The following is a 19372-nucleotide window of genomic DNA, read 5'->3' as shown; positions in this document are numbered from 1 at the left end:
GGCGCACTGGACAGCGCGGTTCTCCGGGCGTCTGCGTACACCCTGGGAAGGGGATCGGAAGACGCGGGCGGAAGGGCGCGAGATCCTCGTCCACTCCTCGCCCTGCTGCTTCTGGGTGCTGAGAGCAGGGCTGTGAAACACGTGGGTGTGCCGGTCTCTCGCCCCGACTTCCCTGCTTCTGGTCGGCGCGGTGCGCGGCTGCGGTCTGAGGTCACGGAGCGCACCATCGCCAGGCCAGGCCGCGGCTGACTCCGGGCCGCTCCTCCACGCCCCACCGGGGCTGACCCGTGGCGCTCCGGACCGCTGCAGCTCCGCAGGCAGCGCTTGCTGTGGGCGGTGGCTCTGTCTCCTCCATGTGGAGTGCTGGCCCCTGTCCCTCTCCCTTCAGCAAATGTCTACTGAGGTCTGCTGGGCATTTGCTAATCAGGCGATCGGGTTTTGTTGTTTTGCTGCTGTCTGACTCCTGGGTGTTGGTTCCGGGCATTAAGACCCTGACACATCAGCCAGCTAAGTGCTGCCTCTGAATCCCCTGCCTCAGCCTCCTGGGAGAGGGGACATCGGGTCCTGCCCTGCCAAGTGGCAACCTCCATCTGCATCTCCAGTGAACTGGCTGAGGGTCCCCGTACTGCAGCGCCCAAGCTGCAGAGAACCCCGACCCCGGGGTGGGAGAGGAGCAGCCCCTGCACCTCTGTCCCTCCACCCCTGCGGTGTTTCCAGCCCACGGGACCCGGCAGCCATGCTGCCCTGCTCCGATGTACGTCACTGTGCTCCCCACTGCCCTTGCTCTGCCCCTGACGCCTCTGACGCGACAGTACCTGAAGTCCAGGAAGGCACAGTGCAGGGAGGCATGGTGGCTGCCGTTGGTGGCATCGATGTTTTGCTTGCTGGTCTGAAATAGAGGAAACAGATTTGGCTTGTGACAACTGAGGAATCACGGGGCCTGGCCTGAGTGGGACACCTCAGGCTGCGAAGGGGCGCCGTACCAACTTTCCACCTCAAACCCACACAGTTGCAGAGGGCCAGGTCCTTGACCTGTCTCACACCACCTCTCCTCTGCCCACTGCAGTCTGCAAACCATGCCCCACCTCAGGGCCTTTGCACATGCTGGGCTCCCCAAGAAAACCACAGGGCTTCTCCTGCTGGGCTCTGCTCAGATGAGAGTTGCCCAGAGAGACCCTGCAGCTGTTCAGAGCAGCGCCTCCCACCTCGTGGGCCCTTGCCTCTCATCTCTTGAAGTACTAAGCCACTGCACAGCATGCATTACTTGTCTGGCCCTGTCTTCCCTCCAGCATGAACGCAGCAGGGACACTGGCTTCCTGGCTGTGTGCCTAGGGCTTGGAGTGCGGGGCTGCAGGGGCGTCAGTGGGGGCCTGGCCTGTGTTAAACTCTCTACGCCGAACCCAATGGGACCCCAAAGTCCACGCCGTGCCCACACAGGCAGAGGGGTGGTCACTGTGCTGTACTCAGCTCAGCAGCAGGAGAGCAGGCACCCCCACACGGACTCAGGGAGAGCAGCCCTCACCACCTTGCCCGCCAGGAACAGGGTGCCCATGCCTCAACCTCGGCTCCAGAGGGCAAAGTCAGCGGGTACCCGAGGGGTTGGTGGGCACCCCAGGGCTTGCTGGAAACCCTCAGGGTTGGCAGGAGCCCTGAAAGGTTCAGTCTTCCTTTCTTCTGGCCGTGTGTGTCCCCACCCACCCCAGGCACCTGGCCCACTAAAGCCACCTGGAACACTGCCTGTGCCAGCTCCCTGTCCCCTCGGTAACAAACTCCTACCCATCCTCTAGAGTCCTGCCCACGTGCCTCTTCCAGGCATGTCTATTCCAGGCCCCCACCAGGGTTGAGCCTTCCCTCGCTTCTGTTTCTGAAACCTGTGCCTCAGTGAGGAAATGCTAACATTTACACATCACACTGCCAAAAAGCCAACTGTTTTCCCTCACAAAAGCAATGCTGGGCATGTCAGCTAAGAAGAAGTCTAGCCGGTGAGGATGACCCAGGGCCCAGGGAGGGACGAGCCTGTGCCTGTTGCCCACACTGGCTGCAGTGATTGCACCCAGTGGCCCAGCCTCCTCAGTAGGGGAGAGGGCTCGGTGTGCAGTGGGGCTGCAAGCCCTGCGGAAGGGTAGGCTCCTGGGCACCATGTGCCAGCGCCTGCCCTCCTGGCCTCAACTCCTTGGTGCCTGGTCGCTCGGCACCAGCGAGGTACAGGCTGTCCCTGCGGTGCCTGCGAAGGCTGCCCCTGGTAGTCAGGGTCAGAAGGCAGGAGGGACAGAGGGGCCTGAGGGGCACACAGCAGCACCGCTCCCACCACCCTGCCATTCAGGGGCCCCGCAGTAGCAGCTCAGGGACCATGAGCCCACGAGGTTGGTGCGAGCTGTGCTGGGAAGGCCAGCTGTGCTTTCGATGCCCACCTGGTGCCCAGGGACCTGAAGCCCCTGCTGCAGGAGCTGTGACCAGGACCACCCCTCGTGGGGCTTGCTGCACCTCCTGGGCCCTGCAGGGCTGCCCGCTCCCAGCAGGAACAGTGCTCCTGACACATCCCCACACCACGCAGAGGCGCCAGGTGGATGCTCTGGTCGTGTTTGCTGCAGAGCGCAGACTCCGGCATGAATCGGCAGTGAGACAGCCTCCCGGGGTTAATACCCCACAGTAATGAAAAGTGGTGTTGGAGATAATTCCTGCTCATTAGCATACTCAAAATATTTTCACTTTGCTGTCACATTAGGGCTGGTTTTGGCCTCCCTTTCTGCACAAGTACAAAATTAAGGAGATGCGATGGTGTCTCGCTCCCACTGACCCAACGCAGTCACCGTCTTCACCGTGAGCCACCTCTGCGGAAGGGACTCAGAGCCAGGCCTCAGCCGTGCCCCTCCTTCCTGACCTTGTGGCCAGCTTCAGGTGACCCTGAGCACCTCAGGGCCCTCTGACAGCAGCAGTGACCATCGCTCATGTGCTCTGTTCTGTTCCAGGGACGCAGGAGTGAGGTCCTTTAACCCACGGCCACAGCCAACTGCCCTCAGAGCCCACTGTGACCCATGTAGTCGACTAAGGCGATGGCACCTGGCCTTGTCCCTCTGCCCCCGGCCCCAAGACTACATCTTCCTAGACAGGCTGCTGGCTCCCCACCTCACACCAGGGACTTGATGTCACTCTGCCCCGTGACTTCAGAGACACGTGGGGCCCTGTCCTCTCCAGGAGCCACAGGGTGGGTGGGTGCCCCGCGGGGACACCACACCCCCGAACACAGAGCCCCTGATCCAGCTCCACCTGAGGAGGCGTGCCAGGAGCAGGGGAAGCGGCACAGCAGAAACCTGCAAGGACGGGCTGTACCCCAAGAAGGAGCCGACCGCTGAGGGAGCTCCACCCCTGGGGCTCGGTCAGCAGGGAAGCCACGGTCCGGGACATCATGCAGAGTCAGAGCCTCGATGTGGTTTGTAGGCTGTGGTGCTGAAGCCTCGTCTGACGTTGAGAGTGAGGTTTTTCTTCACAAAATCAACCAGCGTTTAAGTCCAAAGACCCAGTTGTTCTTTTATTTGTTTGGTCAGACCTGGCCTCTGCCCAGGAAGCACTGGGGACATCTTACGGAAGCAAACACACAGCCGAGGATCGCTATTTTCCGAGAGAGACAGATGCGGTGTCCAAGGGTGAGAGGATGGTTAGGGTGCAGAGCAGGCTGTGCTGTGTGGGAGCCCACAAAGCCTGCTGGGAGCGGCGAGCTCACTAGGTGTGAAGTCCTCTTGGCACCCAGTCCAGGGCGCCAGCCCCTCAAGCCTCAGGGTCACTCTGCACACTCAGGGGAGCACCCCAGAGGCAGCTCTTCTCCTGTGGGCCCATGGTGCGCCCCTTGCTCCCGTCTCATTCGGGGCCTCTGCAGCACCCCTGCCCCATGACATCACTTCCTGCTCCCCCGCACCCTCCCTGCATGCTGACCCAGCAGAGGGTCTGAATTGCGTGCTCAGGACTCGGAACACTTGGCCACACCAGGGACAAGTCCATGTGGTGACCCCAGGCAAGCACACAGGTGCTGGGACGAGGCTGGAGCCCGGCCTGGTGCACAGCAGAGTCACAGAGCCAGGGACTCGGGACATCGAGGGGGCATGGGGCAGCCAGGGAAAGAGCCACCTGGCAGGGACTCAGTGTGGAGATGGTGGAAGACGGAGGAGGGGATATAGGGACGACACAGATGGGGGACGCGGGAGAGGGTAAGTACATGGGGTGGATGGAAGATGATAGGCAGCTAGTGACGGACGGAAGATGGGCTTATGAGGTGACAGGTGGACAACAGAGGGAGGCGATGGTGATAATGACAGACAGATGAGACACTGACGACAGCTGGATACAGATCATGGACCGGGGCCAAGGGAACGTCCAGCCTCCAGCCTCCATTCTCGGTGCTCTTGGTTCTGTCTTTTGATTCTGTTGTCATCTGTACTTTCCTCAAAATGGCAGAATGTCAAGATGGACAAGGAACCACCAGCCTGAGCGTCAGGGACAGTGGGGAGGAAGGGCAGGGGAGGTCTCTGGTGGGCGCCAGGCAGTTCCGGGGTCTTTGCTGGTGATCCGATGGCCGGGGCCCGCATGCAGCTGTGGCCTGTGTCACCGTGGGAGGCCAGTGGGGCCTCAGGACAGGCACTGGCCTGGTCGGTGCCTCTGCAGCCTCTCCTCGTCTGCTGGGTCCAGGACAGGCTGAGGATTTCAGTCAGCATCAGCTCTGTGACCCTCAGGCTCCCGGTGGAGGATGCAGCTTGGACAGACAGAAGGCACTGCACTGCCGAGCCGGGCTTTAAACTCTGTGCCTCTGGGAGAGCCACCATGAGCTCTGCACAGGCACAGGGAGTCCCTGAGCCAGTTAGGGGACAATGGGCCACCAACTGCTGTTATTCCAGGAGGCCAAGGCCTGGCTGGACACGCGTGAGAGTCCCGGGGCCATGGGCACAGGGAGGCTGAGGCTTCCAACAGCGGCCCTACTATCTCAGGTGTACCTGTGCCAGGTCCGCAGTGAGGAGGAAGGGGCAGGACGTCCTTGGAAGGATCTGAGTGTGCCAGGCATGCATGAGGGGATGTCCCACCTGCATGAGGAACACTGACAGGAGCGGGTGGTGTGGGGCTCGGCCTGCACCATCCCCACCCTGTGAGCCTGGCCAGGCGTCCACACTCAGAAGCAGGAGCCTCTGAAGCCGGTGTGGTGCCTCCACTCCGAGAGCTCGGCCCCCAGGCTGCAGCAGGAAAAGTGGTCCTCACAGCCTGGAGCACCAGGTTGCTGGGCAGCAAGACCAGAGCGGTGACACCCTGCACTCCAGGGACCACAGTAAGCCACGGAAATGCTGACAAGGCCCTCGATGGTAAGGAAGAGCGGGCCCCTGGGGAGCCCCAATGTCCCTACCGACCTTGGCTGGTGGGCACTGCTGCCCTGGCTGACCTCAGTTGGCCTCCACAGGGAGTGGCTGCTCACTGGCCATCGTCCACTCTGAGTGAGTGGCATCTGGCCTGGCACGTGTCCGGTGGTGCCCAGTCCTGCTCTCCCCACCTGAGTGGGGTCTGCCAGGCTGTCACCAAGGGCCAGCAAAGGACCACCCAGCAGCCAGGAGACAAAACAGTCCAGGTCCATAGTCCAGGAAGTGCACCCTGCCCACTCTACGTCCTGCTGAGCAGACACCAGGCCGACGGGAGCCCCACCCAAGGTGCAGCGAGGAGATGCCGAGGGAGGGACCCACAGTGCACACCAAGGTGGCACGGCCTGTCCCCCACTGCAGGTGCCTGGCCATCTGCTCAGGAGATTGCAGAGACCATTCAGGGTCTCACACAGTACGGCCAGCATGTCCAGGGCTCAGGTGAAGACCGATTCTCCTGATGAGAGCCAGGGACATCTCAACCGGAACCAGCAAGGGAACCAACAAACCTCAACTCTGCCTGACAAGGACAGACGGAGGGTGATCTGCGGCAGCGGGACCTTAGGTGTCCCCCAAAAAGCTCTCGTGGCAAAGCCCTGGCACAGAGTGGGCAGAGGCGGGGCCTTCAGGAAGGGGACTGGGTCAGAGTCTATGACTCCATTGGTGGATCTGCCAGGAGGGCGTGAGGACCTGCTCTCGGAGCCAGGACCTGGTGAGGGAAGGAGGTCACCACACGAGATGCCTTGCGTCCCCGCCCTTCTCTGTCTGCCCCCCAACTGCTTCCTGCACACCAGAAGGTGAGCAGCTCTGCTGCCCAGAGCCCTGCAACAGTGCTTGGTCTCCCCACAGGCCACAGCCACACAGCCATGGACTCTGAACTCCAGAGCCCAATACGTGTTATTGTTTAGAACTAAACTGTCCCCAAGCTTCCTGCACTCACAAGCCAAAATTTCAGAAGGTGACAGGATCATGGGGGTTTACAGCTGCCTGCTGCTAAGAGGTGGGGTGTGGTCATGGGGCGAGACCGGGAGGTTTCTCTCCCTCTTCACTCCTCCCTTCTCTTCTGCTTCTGCTCCGCCATGCGGTAAGCAGCTCTTCTCCACAGGCCCCTCTGCCTTGGAGCCAGCTGACCACGGACTAAAGCTCCAAACACTGGGACAAAATAAACGCTCTTCCTTCAAGTTGTAAGGATCAGGTACTGTGTCCCAATGCACCTCTTGTCTTTTAAATTATTTGTCAAGCATCTGATGTGGTAACGGGAACCCAACCAGGACTTTTAAAGCAGCCATCATATGAATGCTTACACCACCAACCAGAAACATGTTCAGAACAAATGAAAAGGAGAGTCTTGGCAAAGAAATAAAGATACAAAGAGAATCAAATGGAAATTTCACATATGAAAAACACAAAGCTAAAACACAAATTTCAATGAACAGGATCAAGGCAAAACAGATCAGAGGGGAAAACAGCTCAAAAAGGAATCCGAAGAAAACAACAGAAACTACGCAATCCGAACAAACAGATAAAAAACTTAACAGAACCTTGGAGACCTGTGGGACAATAACAAAAGACCTAATGTCTGTGTCACCAAATCCCATAAGGCTGAGAGAATATTCCAAGGAATGATGACTGGGATTCCTGAAATTTGGCAGTACACCCCAACACCCAGACTCAAGGAGCTGAGCAAACCCCACGCCACGCCAGGCCGTCATCTTTGGACTTCTGAAAACTGGAGGCAACGAAAACAGATCTTGGAAGGGTGAGCAGGGCCCACTCAAGTGCTGAGGTTCTCCTCACAGCGGGCAGGAGGGGAGGGACACGAGGTCCAGAGCTGCCCTCAGCCCTGACCTCTGTCCAGTGGGTATCTGTGAGGAGGGAGGAGCACCTGGGACAGCGGAGACAGAGCCAGCAGGCCTGCTGCAGCGTGGCACCTCAGCCACGCCTGGGGACAGGACGGCAATGACAGGCGGCACCAGGTGGCATGGGGTGTGAGGAAAGACTAGGTACGTCCAGCAAATGTGTATGCTTTGACTTCCTCAGAGACTCCAGCCCCGCTGATCCCCACAGCCCACAAGACACCTGCCAACACCGGGCGTGGTGATGCACCCCTGAAATCCCAGCACTCAGGAGACTGAGTCAGGAGGATCTCATTAGCTCAAGGCCAGCATGGGCTACACAGCAAGACCTTGTCTCAAAAGTAAACAAAACAAATGGAATCAAGCTGACAACCGAGCAGCTGACAACACAAGCCAGCCAGGCCCCAGAGACTCCACTGGGCCAGGACCCTCCCGCCCTCCCTGCGATCCAGAAGCAACAGACGTTCACTGCAGGTGTGTCCTGTGCACACAGACCCTGAACTCCCTGGGGGCATGAAATACAGAACCTGGACCACAAGGAAGTCAGGGCAGCGCCAGGACACAGCACCACCTGTGTGGTCTTGCCATTTTCCTGTCCTCGGATTCTGCAGCCCTCTCAGACTGCCAGGTCTCTTGCACATAGGGCCCCATGGTGCTGCCCCACCCTGCTCAGCCCTGTCAGCCTCCTCCAAGCACCAGCTGGGGTGAGCAGGAGCCACGGGTGGCCTTCAGACCTGTCCCCATGTGGTGCCACAAAGCCACCACCCACAGTGGCGGGCGGCATCTTAGACACAGCCACACTGTGGCCCACACCTGTCCCTTGTCACTCACTGTTACCTAAGCCTGGTGGGGCCCAAATGGCCGGCAACGATCCTCCCACTCCAGCCTCGGGCAGCCAGGAGGCCAACACTTAAGAGCCCACGTGGCTCTGTGATGCCAGCACCTGGGTGTTCCCGGGGATGCCACAGCCTTCTCCTCCACCCAGCTGGGCTCTCTGCCCCCAAAGCCAGGCATCACCAGAAGGCTGGCCCTAGCCCCAGCCTGTTCACCCCCACCCAACCTGTACAAGTCCAGGCTTGAGCTCTCTGGATTATTCCTCCTGCCAGATGCACCTCTCTCTGGGACACCAGAGATTATTTTCCCTAGATGAGGGTTACTGTATCTCCATGATGCACCTCTGGTGCTCATTAGCATACAAAAAGAGAACAGCATAAAGCCGGCCTCAGCACGCCTTCTGGGCATTCCTGCGGGGCCCACAGATGCTGCTGCTGTAGGCAGGTCTCCGCCTGGTGGGCCCGGTCTCAGCTCCGTACCAGGGTGGGAGGCACAGGTGTGCCCCGGATTCCTCATCCCAGTCACCTCCTTCCCAGTTCCAGGACCAGGGAGCCTGTGCCCAGCCTGGAAGCTTTCTCCCTGCTCATAAATGACAGCGAACCCTAACCATGGCTGAGCTGCATGTGCCTCTGCAGTACAACCAGAATAAGGCCAGGCTCTGTATCTGCCAGAAGCCTCCACCGAGAGGAAGAAAGCCTTCTGCCAGCTCCCCCGCAGCACAGTGCGTGTGGACAACCAGGAGTTCCCGTTACAGGTGCACCAGGAACACACTGAAACCTCACCAGAAATGCCATCCTGCACTGCAGGAATCGTGAATTCCAGTCTCCTTTTCCCCGGCTTCACGGCCGGCGATGACCACAAACCACATCTGTGGTCTCGCATGCTCTGATGTTCTACATTGGAGAGAAGGGCAGGCCAAAGAGAAAGGGACTCTGTCGGCTGGCCTGGCTGCGCTGGAGGACTGTGGCTGCCACCGGCTCCGCAGCAGCCCCTCTGTCACCATTCCCAGCTGCTGTTACTTTGTGTGAGTTCATGAAGACAGCGTTTGACCCCAACCTTCCCTGGTGTGTTCCCACAGACACACACACTCACTCCACCTCATAAGTTAATAAAGATACACAGCTTGCCTCCAGAGGTCCTCTCTCCCACGCATCAACAGGATGACTTTTAAAAAGGAAAGTCCTGGTTCATACACAGATGCAAAATGAACTCATACCCAAAACACTCGCAAATATGGTGAGTGTGTACACAAAGTAAGCCACTAATAAAACACACCACCCATCACCCTCCACAGCCCCCTCGCTTCAAACACACCCACCCAGTCGCTCCTGGCAAGGTGTATTTTACTGTAGTAAGTTCTTTATTTAAGCATTCGCTGTATCTTTTGATCATTTGGGATTATTTAACTCATTAATTAAGGGAACTGATAAGACTTTACTTCCCTTCAAGGAAAAGCCAAGGGATCGTATGCTTGTGAGGCTGGCGTGAGTACTGAAATAAATTTGCCTAATTGATACAAAACTGGCAAAATCCATCAGCATCCACAGGGAGGAAATCAATCGAGCCTCACCAGACAGAATTTACATTTCAGAGGAAAGCTCAGCTCATCAGTGTTCCATGAGTTGCGGGGCCTGATGCAGCACAAAGACATGGGAAGGAAGACAGAGCCTGGGAATCAGGTCCCCGGCACTGCCACACTCCCAAAGTGTCAGCAGGCTTTCTGGTCCGGTCCACAGTCACCACGGTGTTTCTCTCCACAAGTGAATTTCTCTAAGAACTAAATAATGCTTAAAAACTAAAATCTTTGTGCAGCATAAACAGAAAAGGAGCAGGAAGTAAGGAGGGCAGTTCAGACTTGGATCCAAGGTAGAGTAACAACGAATTCCTCCCTCCGGACCAGCACCTGAGGTCACCTGGCAGATCAGCTTCTGGGGCACAGTTGGAGTTCCCTGTGCCTGGAGCTCAGCAGAGCGCATTTCCAGGCCAGGCTGGAGGAGGGGAAATCTCGGTAGAACCGGCAAAGTGCCTGCAGCCGGCACTAGAGGGACTCGTGCTAGAGAGGGAGCCCCGAAATTCAGGGGTTCAAACACAGCGATGATCCGAGCATGCCCAGAGGATGCTACTGCCTGGCAGGAGAGAATGCTAGAAGGATGCGGGGACTCCAGGAGTGTGCGCGTCCTGGCAGCCTGGAACCCGGAGACCCCTACAGCAAATGTGGCCTGCTCAGAGGTCTCTGCTCCCCAGAGAGCTGGCGGCTTAGTGAAGCAGCGCAGGAGAGCAAGCAGTCCGGCTAAGGAAGTCAGGAGATGCAAACTGACCAACAGACAGAGCGGGACGCGGAGTGGGGCTTAGGGCACCCAAGGAACGCGGGGCGATGGACCCGTGTGTAGTCTCCGCCGCAGCGGTGGTTTGTGGTCTACACTGTGCATGCTGTCAATGCCCGCAGTTTGCTTTTTACAACTATTCCTCAAGTACATCTGTCTTGGGTTGTGGAGAAGTGCAGGAGCAGTGGCCTGGTGGGAGTGGTCCTGGGAGGGGCATCAGGAACCCAGGAGGCTGAGGAAACGCACACAAACGCCTGAGGACCAGGACTGCACCAATCCCACTGTAAAGTGCCAAGTCTGTGGCATGGGGGGCGGGTGGTGAACTGCAGAACAGTGTGCAAAGCAGACTTTCCTGCCCTGTAGCGCCCCACTCCCCAAGTTAAATCCGGAGCTGGAGCCAGAGCCTTCAGTGGATAAAGCCAAACCTGCCTCGGAGAGACAGAAACACCACCCTCCCCACTTTGGCTTTTTCTGGACTCTTCCCTGAGACCAGTGATGTTCTAGTTTATTCACTTTAATCGCCACTGTAGGTCTAAAATTCGGAAAAACCGCCCTATTTATGGGGTTATGTGGGATCTCAGCCAATTGCTTCTGCACCAATCACCTGTCATTCCCAGGCCACAAAACCACGCCAGGTCATTCCCGAGGGCAGCGCTTGCTCTGAGGAAAGCTTTCACTGGGAAGATGCACACCCCTCTGGCATGGCAGAGCACACCCCTCAGCAAGCGGCCTGGAACACGGCAGGCCTGGGAAGAAGCCAGCGTTTACCCTGTGGTGGCCCAGACAGTCACAGAGGGGTGAAGACCATGCCCAGGTATGTTGGGAGAACCTGGCACACCAGAGGAGGGGCCGCCATGTCCTCTGCAGGCCACCACTGGGTCCTCTCCCCAGAGCCATGGGTTCAAACCCCGTGCACATCTGGGCTGCTGCATAGCTGCAGCAGGAGCAGCAGGACAGGGCGGCTCCCAATCTCCACACAAAGGCTGCGCACTCCCAGCCAGCTGCAGGGTGGTCTGGAAGGAAATGCAGGCCCTGGGGAGCAGGAGCTCTTGTAAATATCCAGGCCGCCACCCACTGCGCCATCCACCACCCGCTCCGAACGGGGACCCTCGTCCTCAGTGCCCTGTTCGGCCCACACTGGCACCAGCTCTGCGCACCAGGTGACATGTGGAAATGTGTCCTTGGAGCAGCAGCCACAGGAGGCCTGCTGGGCTCGGGAGGACCCCAAGCAGCACTCTGCGGAGGGGACCACGAACTTCCGGCTTGTCCCTATAGGGGTTTTAGGTCAGCGTCAGGTTATTCAGACAATCTACCCTCTCCTCTGAGGCAGTCATCTGGTGGGTCCCATGGCCCCAGACTTGTTGTCCCCAGCACCCGTCCACGTGTGGCACTGCAGGGACCCCAGGACTGAGGCGGGTCCCGGAGGGACAGCCCCTCCACCAGGCAGAACTCTGAGGTCCTCTCACATGTGGGGCCCTGACTGGGAGCAGCCCACAGAGGTCCGATGGAGAATCCAACTGACCTTCCCCTCTCAGAGTCTTGGCCAGGGCTGGACCTCAGGATCTGGCCGACCCTGCTCATCCTCTGTGGAGGCGGGCACAGCAGCCCTGCCCAAGTCTTCACAGCACAGGGAAGCTCTGGGGGACAGGGGGACACCGCTGACACACAGAGGTGCCACTTCCTGGACACCGAGGACACGTGTGGCCCTGTTCCTTCACTAGGCAGGTCCTCCCGCCCAGCCTCTGCCCCCTTTCAGTGCCCTTGTGGAGCCTGGGAAGTTCCAGCCAAGAAGAGAGTGAGGCTGCCTGTCTGTGGCCGAGAGGTGACAGGGAAAGGAGGCGCAGGGCCGGCCGCCAGAGGACGGTCCCACAGACATGAGCTCAGGAGACACTGCGCCTTGTAGTCAGGACAAAAGCTACAGCAGAAAGGGCAGAAGAGCCCACTGAGGGCGAAGCAGACCCACAGTGGGGCAACAGCAGTCATCGGCATTGGCACATCCCTTTTTTCTTTTCTGCCATTTGAGGTTGAACCCAGGGCATTCACTCTGAGCCACACCCCAGCCCTTTTTATTTATTTATTTATTTATTTATTTGTTTATTTATTATTCATTTATTTAATTTTGAGGCAGGGTCTCACTACACTGCCCAGGCTGGACTCCAGTGTACAATCCTCCTGCCTCAGTCTCCCAGGGTTCTGGAATTATGGGTTTGCACCACCACACTGAATTTAGTGTATTCTTAGGACCCAAGTAAGTCTTGCCTTTGTTTAACAAATAAGCACAGAGACTTAATTACAGCACAATTCCACCCTGTGTGAGTGTGGGTGTGAAAAATCCTAACAGCCTCACCTGGCCCTTTCAGAAATGTTGAAAATAATTACCAGGACAGCTTGTCCCATCTACATCAGCTTTCTGTGCTGTGACTCTATGGTGAGCTCAGGCATTAGTGGGTCTGTGGGGAAATAGGTGAATTCGACTCCTTTATTGTGACTTCTATTAGCATTGTTATAGCGCAGTGTCTCGGAGAAGTAACAACGTGCCACATTATTTAAGGGCTGCTGCAGCCTTTCCAGTTCCAGTCTCAAAATGACAGCTGCACTCCCGCGTGGCCAGTGCTAACCTCACCGTGGCAGGCCTGGAAAGCTACATCTGGAGGCCAAGTGTGGGGCAGGCATCTATGCTCACTAAATGGGCACCCAGGGGAGCAGCGAGGCTGCGTCTCCACACTCAGATGGCTCCCCCAGCAACCTGTGCTGTGCCGTACCTTCTGAGCTCCGTGTCCATGTTGCTCAAAGTGCCCACTGCACACCAAGAGCTGCAAAGGCATGGGGAGCCGGCAGCGCAGTGGAAAGACAGCAGGCCCAGGGACACAGAGCACGAAAGTGCCCCATGCAGCAGGACAGTGTGGTGACCCCACCTGGCCCAGGAGCTCGGAAAGCCCTGGGAGAGAGCAGGAAGGAGAAGGGGCAGGGTTCCCAGCAGAGGGACACGATGCAAAAGCCCTGGGACCGGGATGGAGTGGAGGGGACAGTAACAGGACAAGAGCTGTCCATGCTGGCTCTGGGCCACTGAGGGGGAAGTGTCACAGCAGAAGAGGAAGAGGCCAGACCTGCCTTGGACAAGGGTGCTTGTGGTGACACAGTTTAGGCATAGCGATGGCGAACCTTTTAGAGCTTTCAATAATAACAAACAGCTGGCTACGGCACCCGTGCTGTAGGTCCGCCACCATTGGTCCAGGGGGACTTGGAGTGTGGCTCTGGGTGCTGTCTGTGGATGTGGACATGGACGTGGGCAAAGCTGGAAGGGTCAACCCAAAGGCTGTCGTCCTAGGCCCTAGAAGAGGCCAGAGCCTCACAGCCATCCTCTGAGGGCTGTCCCCACATGTGAAGTGGGAGACACAGGGCCCCTGAGGATGGTCTATAGCTGCTGCACATGCTGTGGTCACTGCCACTCGCGCAGCCATCCCCAGTGTCAGTCAGCTTCACATCACCATGACAAACCTGTGCTCACTGCCCAGGAAGAGCCACAGTCTGTGCTGGCCACTGCACCCCCAGGCGCTGGCCTGTGTCGAGTGGACCCTGTGCCTCTGGGACCGGGTCGGTGCCACATGGCAGTGACGGGGAACACGTGGCAAAGCCAAGCCACTTGCTCACAGCAACCAGGGTGGGGCTGGTCTCCTGCCTCAGGGAGCCCCAGCTCACCTCCAGGAAGCAAGCTTCACCATCACTGCATCGAGGGCACACTCCCTCACCATGGCACACAGCAGGTGCTGTCACATGGATCCCATCAGTGAACACGGGGGCCTGGGAGGCCGCAGGTGCTTGGGATTCTGTCTATCACCCACCCTGCGTCACGCTGGGCCCGGTCCCTGGGAAGGAACAGTCACTCTAACCATACATCTCCCCGTTGCTGGCTACACATCACCCGGCATACACCGCCTGGGCCACAGCGGGAGACCAGCCGGCCTTGCCACCACAGCCCCCTCCCGGGCAGGGCAGCAACACAGTGGCTACTGTGGGCTCCTTGTGACCTTCTGTGTACCTTCTATGAGGCACGGCTCTGCCAGAGGTCACCACCCCTCCCCAAACCCCTGACTTCACACAGCAAAGGGCTTGGGGGCATCTGGAGCCCAGCATGGGGATGGAGCAGAGAGAAGGGCGGAGTGGGGGACCATAGCTACTGACGACTGATCTGAAGAGAGCAGGGACAGGAGCCAGGCCCCAAGAACTGGACAGCTCCACTCTGAGCCTCTGAAGGGAGTGTTCTGTGAGTATCTGGCTCACAGCCAGCAGGGTTGGCACTGCACATCTGGCCTGCAGGACTCAGGTCTCCTGCGTCTGTGGACCTTGGTTAGGGCACTGGAGAACCAGCTCACCTGAGAGCAAATGGCTGGGACATCTGACCACAGAAAGGTTTAACTTGCACAAAATAGAAATGAACCTGGTGAGTGGCAGCAGGCAATGGGCTGGTCTGAGAGGAGCAGAGCGCTCAGAAGTCAGTGAGGAAACGCTCCTCCGCCTTGCAATTGGAAAGACTGCGCAGCATTGTGTCGGGAAGAAAGTGAGTGCAGATGGCCGATTCACTGGGAAGAGAGTCCAGCAATCAAAGGACCACAAATAAAAGTAACGAGCAGATGGGGCTTTTTGTGTGTCAGAGTTTCGAACAATGAAGGAGATAGGCGCTAATGAGCCCGCCAGAATGCCTCAAGTGCAGCAATCGTTCTGAAGGGGGCGTCAAGCTGCACGTCAAGCAGTACAACATGTATTCACCAACAGTGTCTGGGCACCGGAAGAACAAGGCAAGGGGCTGTGTAAGGACAGATTCGGAGCCAGCAGGCACAGGGACTCAGGTGGAGTCCAGGCGACGGCATGGAGAAGGTTGCTTGATTTGTGTGAGCCCAAGGTTCACCTTGCCAAATGGTGCCGGTAAATTGGACCTGAGTTAAGGAAAGGACAAATCTCGACCCCGACCTCGTAGCACACACAGACACAATTAGACAGGGGCCATTGATCTGGATGGCAAAGAAAGCAGAAATGTTTCAGGTTGCACAGAACTTGTGTCCTTGGAATTCCTCTACCTCACGCAGAGGGCACAGAGCCCCAGGGAAGAGCCCCACAAACTGGGGTCACTGAAATTTAAACCTGCTATTCATCAGCAGACACCAAAAAAGAAAACGGTGGACCCGGTCCAAAGGAACTTGCAACACACGCACTCCACAAATGACTCACCTGCCACATGGAGGCCTAAAAATCAACGAGGAGAAGCAGCAGCAGCAGGCAGATTGAACAGGAGAGAGTGTCGGATACCCAGCAACACCAGAGAAGTCACTGACTTCAGATAAAAGCAAATGACAAGTGGGTGAGGACAGTGGCCCAGATGGCTGTGCTGTGGCGGGTGCAGGGCCAGGCGCTGGGGGCTGGGACTCTCACCACAGCCCCCTCTGGGGAAGAACTGCTCCAGTGCACCATCAGTGATGGACAAGTCAGCTGTGGCCTGGTGCCTCTGCACGGAAATGCACACGTGGTCTGAAAAAGTGGGCGCTGGGCCACATCTGCAATGGGTGTGCTGGTGACAGTTGAGAGCATCTGCACAACTGGGCGCCCCGAGTGCTGGGCAGACGGCTGTGGGAGGACGCCACTCTGAGTGGGACACATAGTTCCACGGCACCGACACACTGCACGACCTGCTGCTCTCCACGGGGCACGGGGCAGTGCACCCTCAGTGCTCCGACCCTCACCTGCGATTCCACACCCACCTCTGTGGGGGAGTAAAAAGGGACAGCAAAACCAATTTAAGTTCTTTATATATTCTAGACAGTAAAGATAAAAATCAGACCCCAAATATAAAGACCCGATTCAAAAATGGGCATCTGAAATGAACAGACATTTCTCAGACAAAGAAGTAAGAGCAGTAGGCTGGGCGTCGTGGTGCACGCCTGTAATCCCAGCACTCGGGAGGCTGAGGCAGGAGGATCGCTGTGAGAGCGAGACCAGCCTGGGCTACACAGTGAGTTCCAGGTCAGTCTCAACTACATAGTGAGACCCTGTCTCAAAAAACCAAGAAAGAAAGAGAGAAAGAGAGAAAGGAAAAGAAAAGAAAGACAGAAAGGAAGAAAAAATGTTCAACACCACTGGTCATTTGAGAGATGCAGATGAAAACAACACTGAGATTCCACCGCACCTCAGAAAGAATGGCTGCTATCAAGAAATCAACCAATAACAAATGTTGGTGGGGTTGTGGAGAGATAGGAACCCTTCTCCACTGTTGGTGGGAGTGCAGACTGGTGCAACCACTGTGGAAATCAGTATGGAGATACCTCAAACAACTAGGATTAGAGGTCCTATTTGACCCAGCTATTCCTCTGCTGGGTATCTTCCCAAAAGTATTAGAAGAATCATACCACAACAATATATGCAACACCCATGTCTATAGCGGCACAGCTTGTAAGAGCTAAAACTTGGAAACAGCCCAATGGACCATCAACTGGAGACTGGATAAAGAAGATGTGGTTTTTTATAAAATGGAGTATCTCTCAGCCATAAAGAATGAGAAACTAGAGACATTTATAGCTAAGTGGATACACATTGGGTCCACACTCTTAAGTGAAATTAATAAGTTATACATGTGTAAATACTGAACATTTTCTCTGATGTGAAAAACTAAACGTGTAAATAAGGATTAAAATGTATAATTTTAATAATAGGAAGAAAATGTCTAAAAAAGTAGAGGAAGCAGGAGGGGTAGGGGAAATACAAACAGGGAAAAGAAAAACTATGTGAAAAAGAAAAACATGGAAGGGTAGAGGGGCTGAAGGGAGGGCTGGGGAATGGGGAAAAATAAGAACCTGATATGTCATGTAAAGCTGCGAGATTGCAATGATGAACATAACTGTTGGTACCTAAAATGTACCAATAAACTTAATAAAGATAAAAACAAAATAAGATTAAAGCGCAGGTGTGAACCAGATGCCTCCACTTTGGGGAGTCCTGCCAGAGAGTGCGGGGTGGGCACACGAAGGTTCCTTACAGTGGGCTCGGAACGCACGGGCCCCAAGGTGACTTGGACGGACACAGCTGTGAGGATGAGGGCTGTGTGCAGGACGCCCCAGCTCAAGCCCACAGGATGTTAACAGTGCAGGTTTGGGAGAGGTCAGCTATGGCATGTGTACGTGTGTGCGAGTGTCCATGTCAGTCTCTGTGTCAGTGAGTACCACAGTCTGCAGAGCAGGGACATCGGGGCACCAAAGAAAGAGCACAGTGAGAAGAAAACTGCACTCACATAAAACATGCCCCGCCCTCCACAGACCCTGGGGAAACCCCAGCGGGAGCCGCACCCCTGCCACAAGAGAACCCAGTCCCCTTCCTTGCGTGGCCTTGAACTTGGTCCTGGGAATTCCAACCTGGGACATGCAGGGAATTGGCCATGCTCCACAGGCTGAACAGGAAGCAGCCAGCCACGGATCAAATGGGTAACCTACGGGATGGCCAGGCCACACGGTTTTACTCGGCACTGAGCACAGTCCGCTGCGACCACCGTGAGGACACAGGTGCCATTCTCAGCACGAGGCACACATAGCTGCAGAGAGTTAGAGGCCAGGTGCCGGTCAGACCTCCTGCGCCAGGTGTCCTCTGCCACCTGAAGGCCCAGCAAGGACTCAGCATGCTCAGCAGGGTCCTGGGCAGGGTGGTCTGTCCAGGTCCAGGGCCTCATGGCTTTGGCCCCTTCCCTCCCCAGGATCCACTGGGCCACCCTCCCACCTCAGCCTGGCCGAGACCTCGTCCCCATGCTGGGACCTTGGCTACGTCCTGGCCGTGATAGGGCCAGGCAAACAGATGCACAAGAGGACCTTTGCTGAGAGGGCCACAGAAAATGGTCCCACCTCACACAGCAAGGACACCCATGGCCATGGCCAGCAAGTCACCAGGGACACACCTGCAACCTTCCAAGGAGAAACCCCAGAGCCCCGAGGATGCTTGGCTCCAGCACGCTCTAATTACCATGCTCTCTGGTATGACAAAAATCCCTCTGCTCTCTCCGAGACAGGATTCCTATTCAAGCACTTGCTTTGTTAAAAATAGTGCAGTAACTGATCATTAAAGCGGGATGCGTTTCAGTCCACCCTTTCTTTATCTCTGGTTTTCAAATTGGCACCTTTGCATTTCACAGAAGACAGAAGTGCATCTTCAACCTGGCCTCGTCAGTAGCATAGGCTGTAGCAGAAGGGGAGGTAGAGGCTTCCAGCCAGCTCACACCCACTAGGGGCTTGGGCCCAGCACTGCCCAGGCCCCCGGAGCCTTCTGCACAGACCGCCTCTTGGCCCAGGAGGAAAGTGCACATTGCCACAGCAGGACAGCAGCACCCATTTGGTCTGATGCTCCTCCCCAGCCTCCCTGACGCCTGGGGCTCTGGAGGCACCAGCTGTGCTGCTCCCTGGCCAGCCCTCCAATCACCCGTGAGAGCCCCAGTGACATGACTTCAGTCAGCAGTGCACGTCATAGCTTCAGAAACGAGTCATACACACACACACACGCACACGCACACGCACACACAGACATGAGGGTCGCAGGAGAGAGCAGGAAGGCAGGGCGGGGGCCGATGGCTCCGCCCACCAAGGTTGTGTTCTCTGCACTGTCTCTGAGGTGTGAAGCTGCAGAGGGCAGCAGAGGGACAGGTGCGGCTGCACACAGGTGCACGTTCCAGAGTTCCAGAGCTCGGGGCAGGGCTTGCAAATGGGGAGGCTGCCTGAGTCGGGAACCACAGGGACGATGAAGGGTGGAGAGTGCAGCACAGGTAGTGCTGCAGGGCCGTGGGGCTGCAGGAGGCCTGCAGGACCCCGGACAGCACAAGAGCCCATCCCGGGAGGACAGGCTGGAACACAGCCACACAGTGTACTCAGCACCACAGGGCAAAGGCAGAGTATTGGGAAGGGCATGAGGACCCACGGAGGGGGTGGGCGTGTGCATGAGGACC

At 57.1% G+C, this 19372-nt stretch overlaps 1 protein-coding gene across 5 annotated transcripts in view; it reads right to left on the bottom strand.

The window, feature by feature from the left end:
• Adgrd1 (adhesion G protein-coupled receptor D1) overlaps positions 1-19372 on the bottom strand; it is an 82037-nt gene that overhangs the window by 23220 nt on the left and 39445 nt on the right. For all 5 annotated transcript variants that reach the window (XM_033762483.1, XM_033762482.1, XM_010604269.3 and 2 more), the window contains one exon: positions 816-889. In XM_033762483.1, the coding sequence (XP_033618374.1) occupies positions 816-889 (74 nt within the window). The remainder of the gene's footprint in view (positions 1-815; positions 890-19372) is intronic.

Source organism: Fukomys damarensis, unplaced genomic scaffold (assembly GCF_012274545.1).
Source record: "Fukomys damarensis isolate Sample0158 unplaced genomic scaffold, DMR_v1.0_HiC HiC_scaffold_12, whole genome shotgun sequence".
NCBI lineage: Eukaryota > Metazoa > Chordata > Mammalia > Rodentia > Bathyergidae > Fukomys > Fukomys damarensis.
Note: the sequence above shows the minus strand (reverse complement) of the source record. Positions and strands in the feature narration are given on the sequence as shown.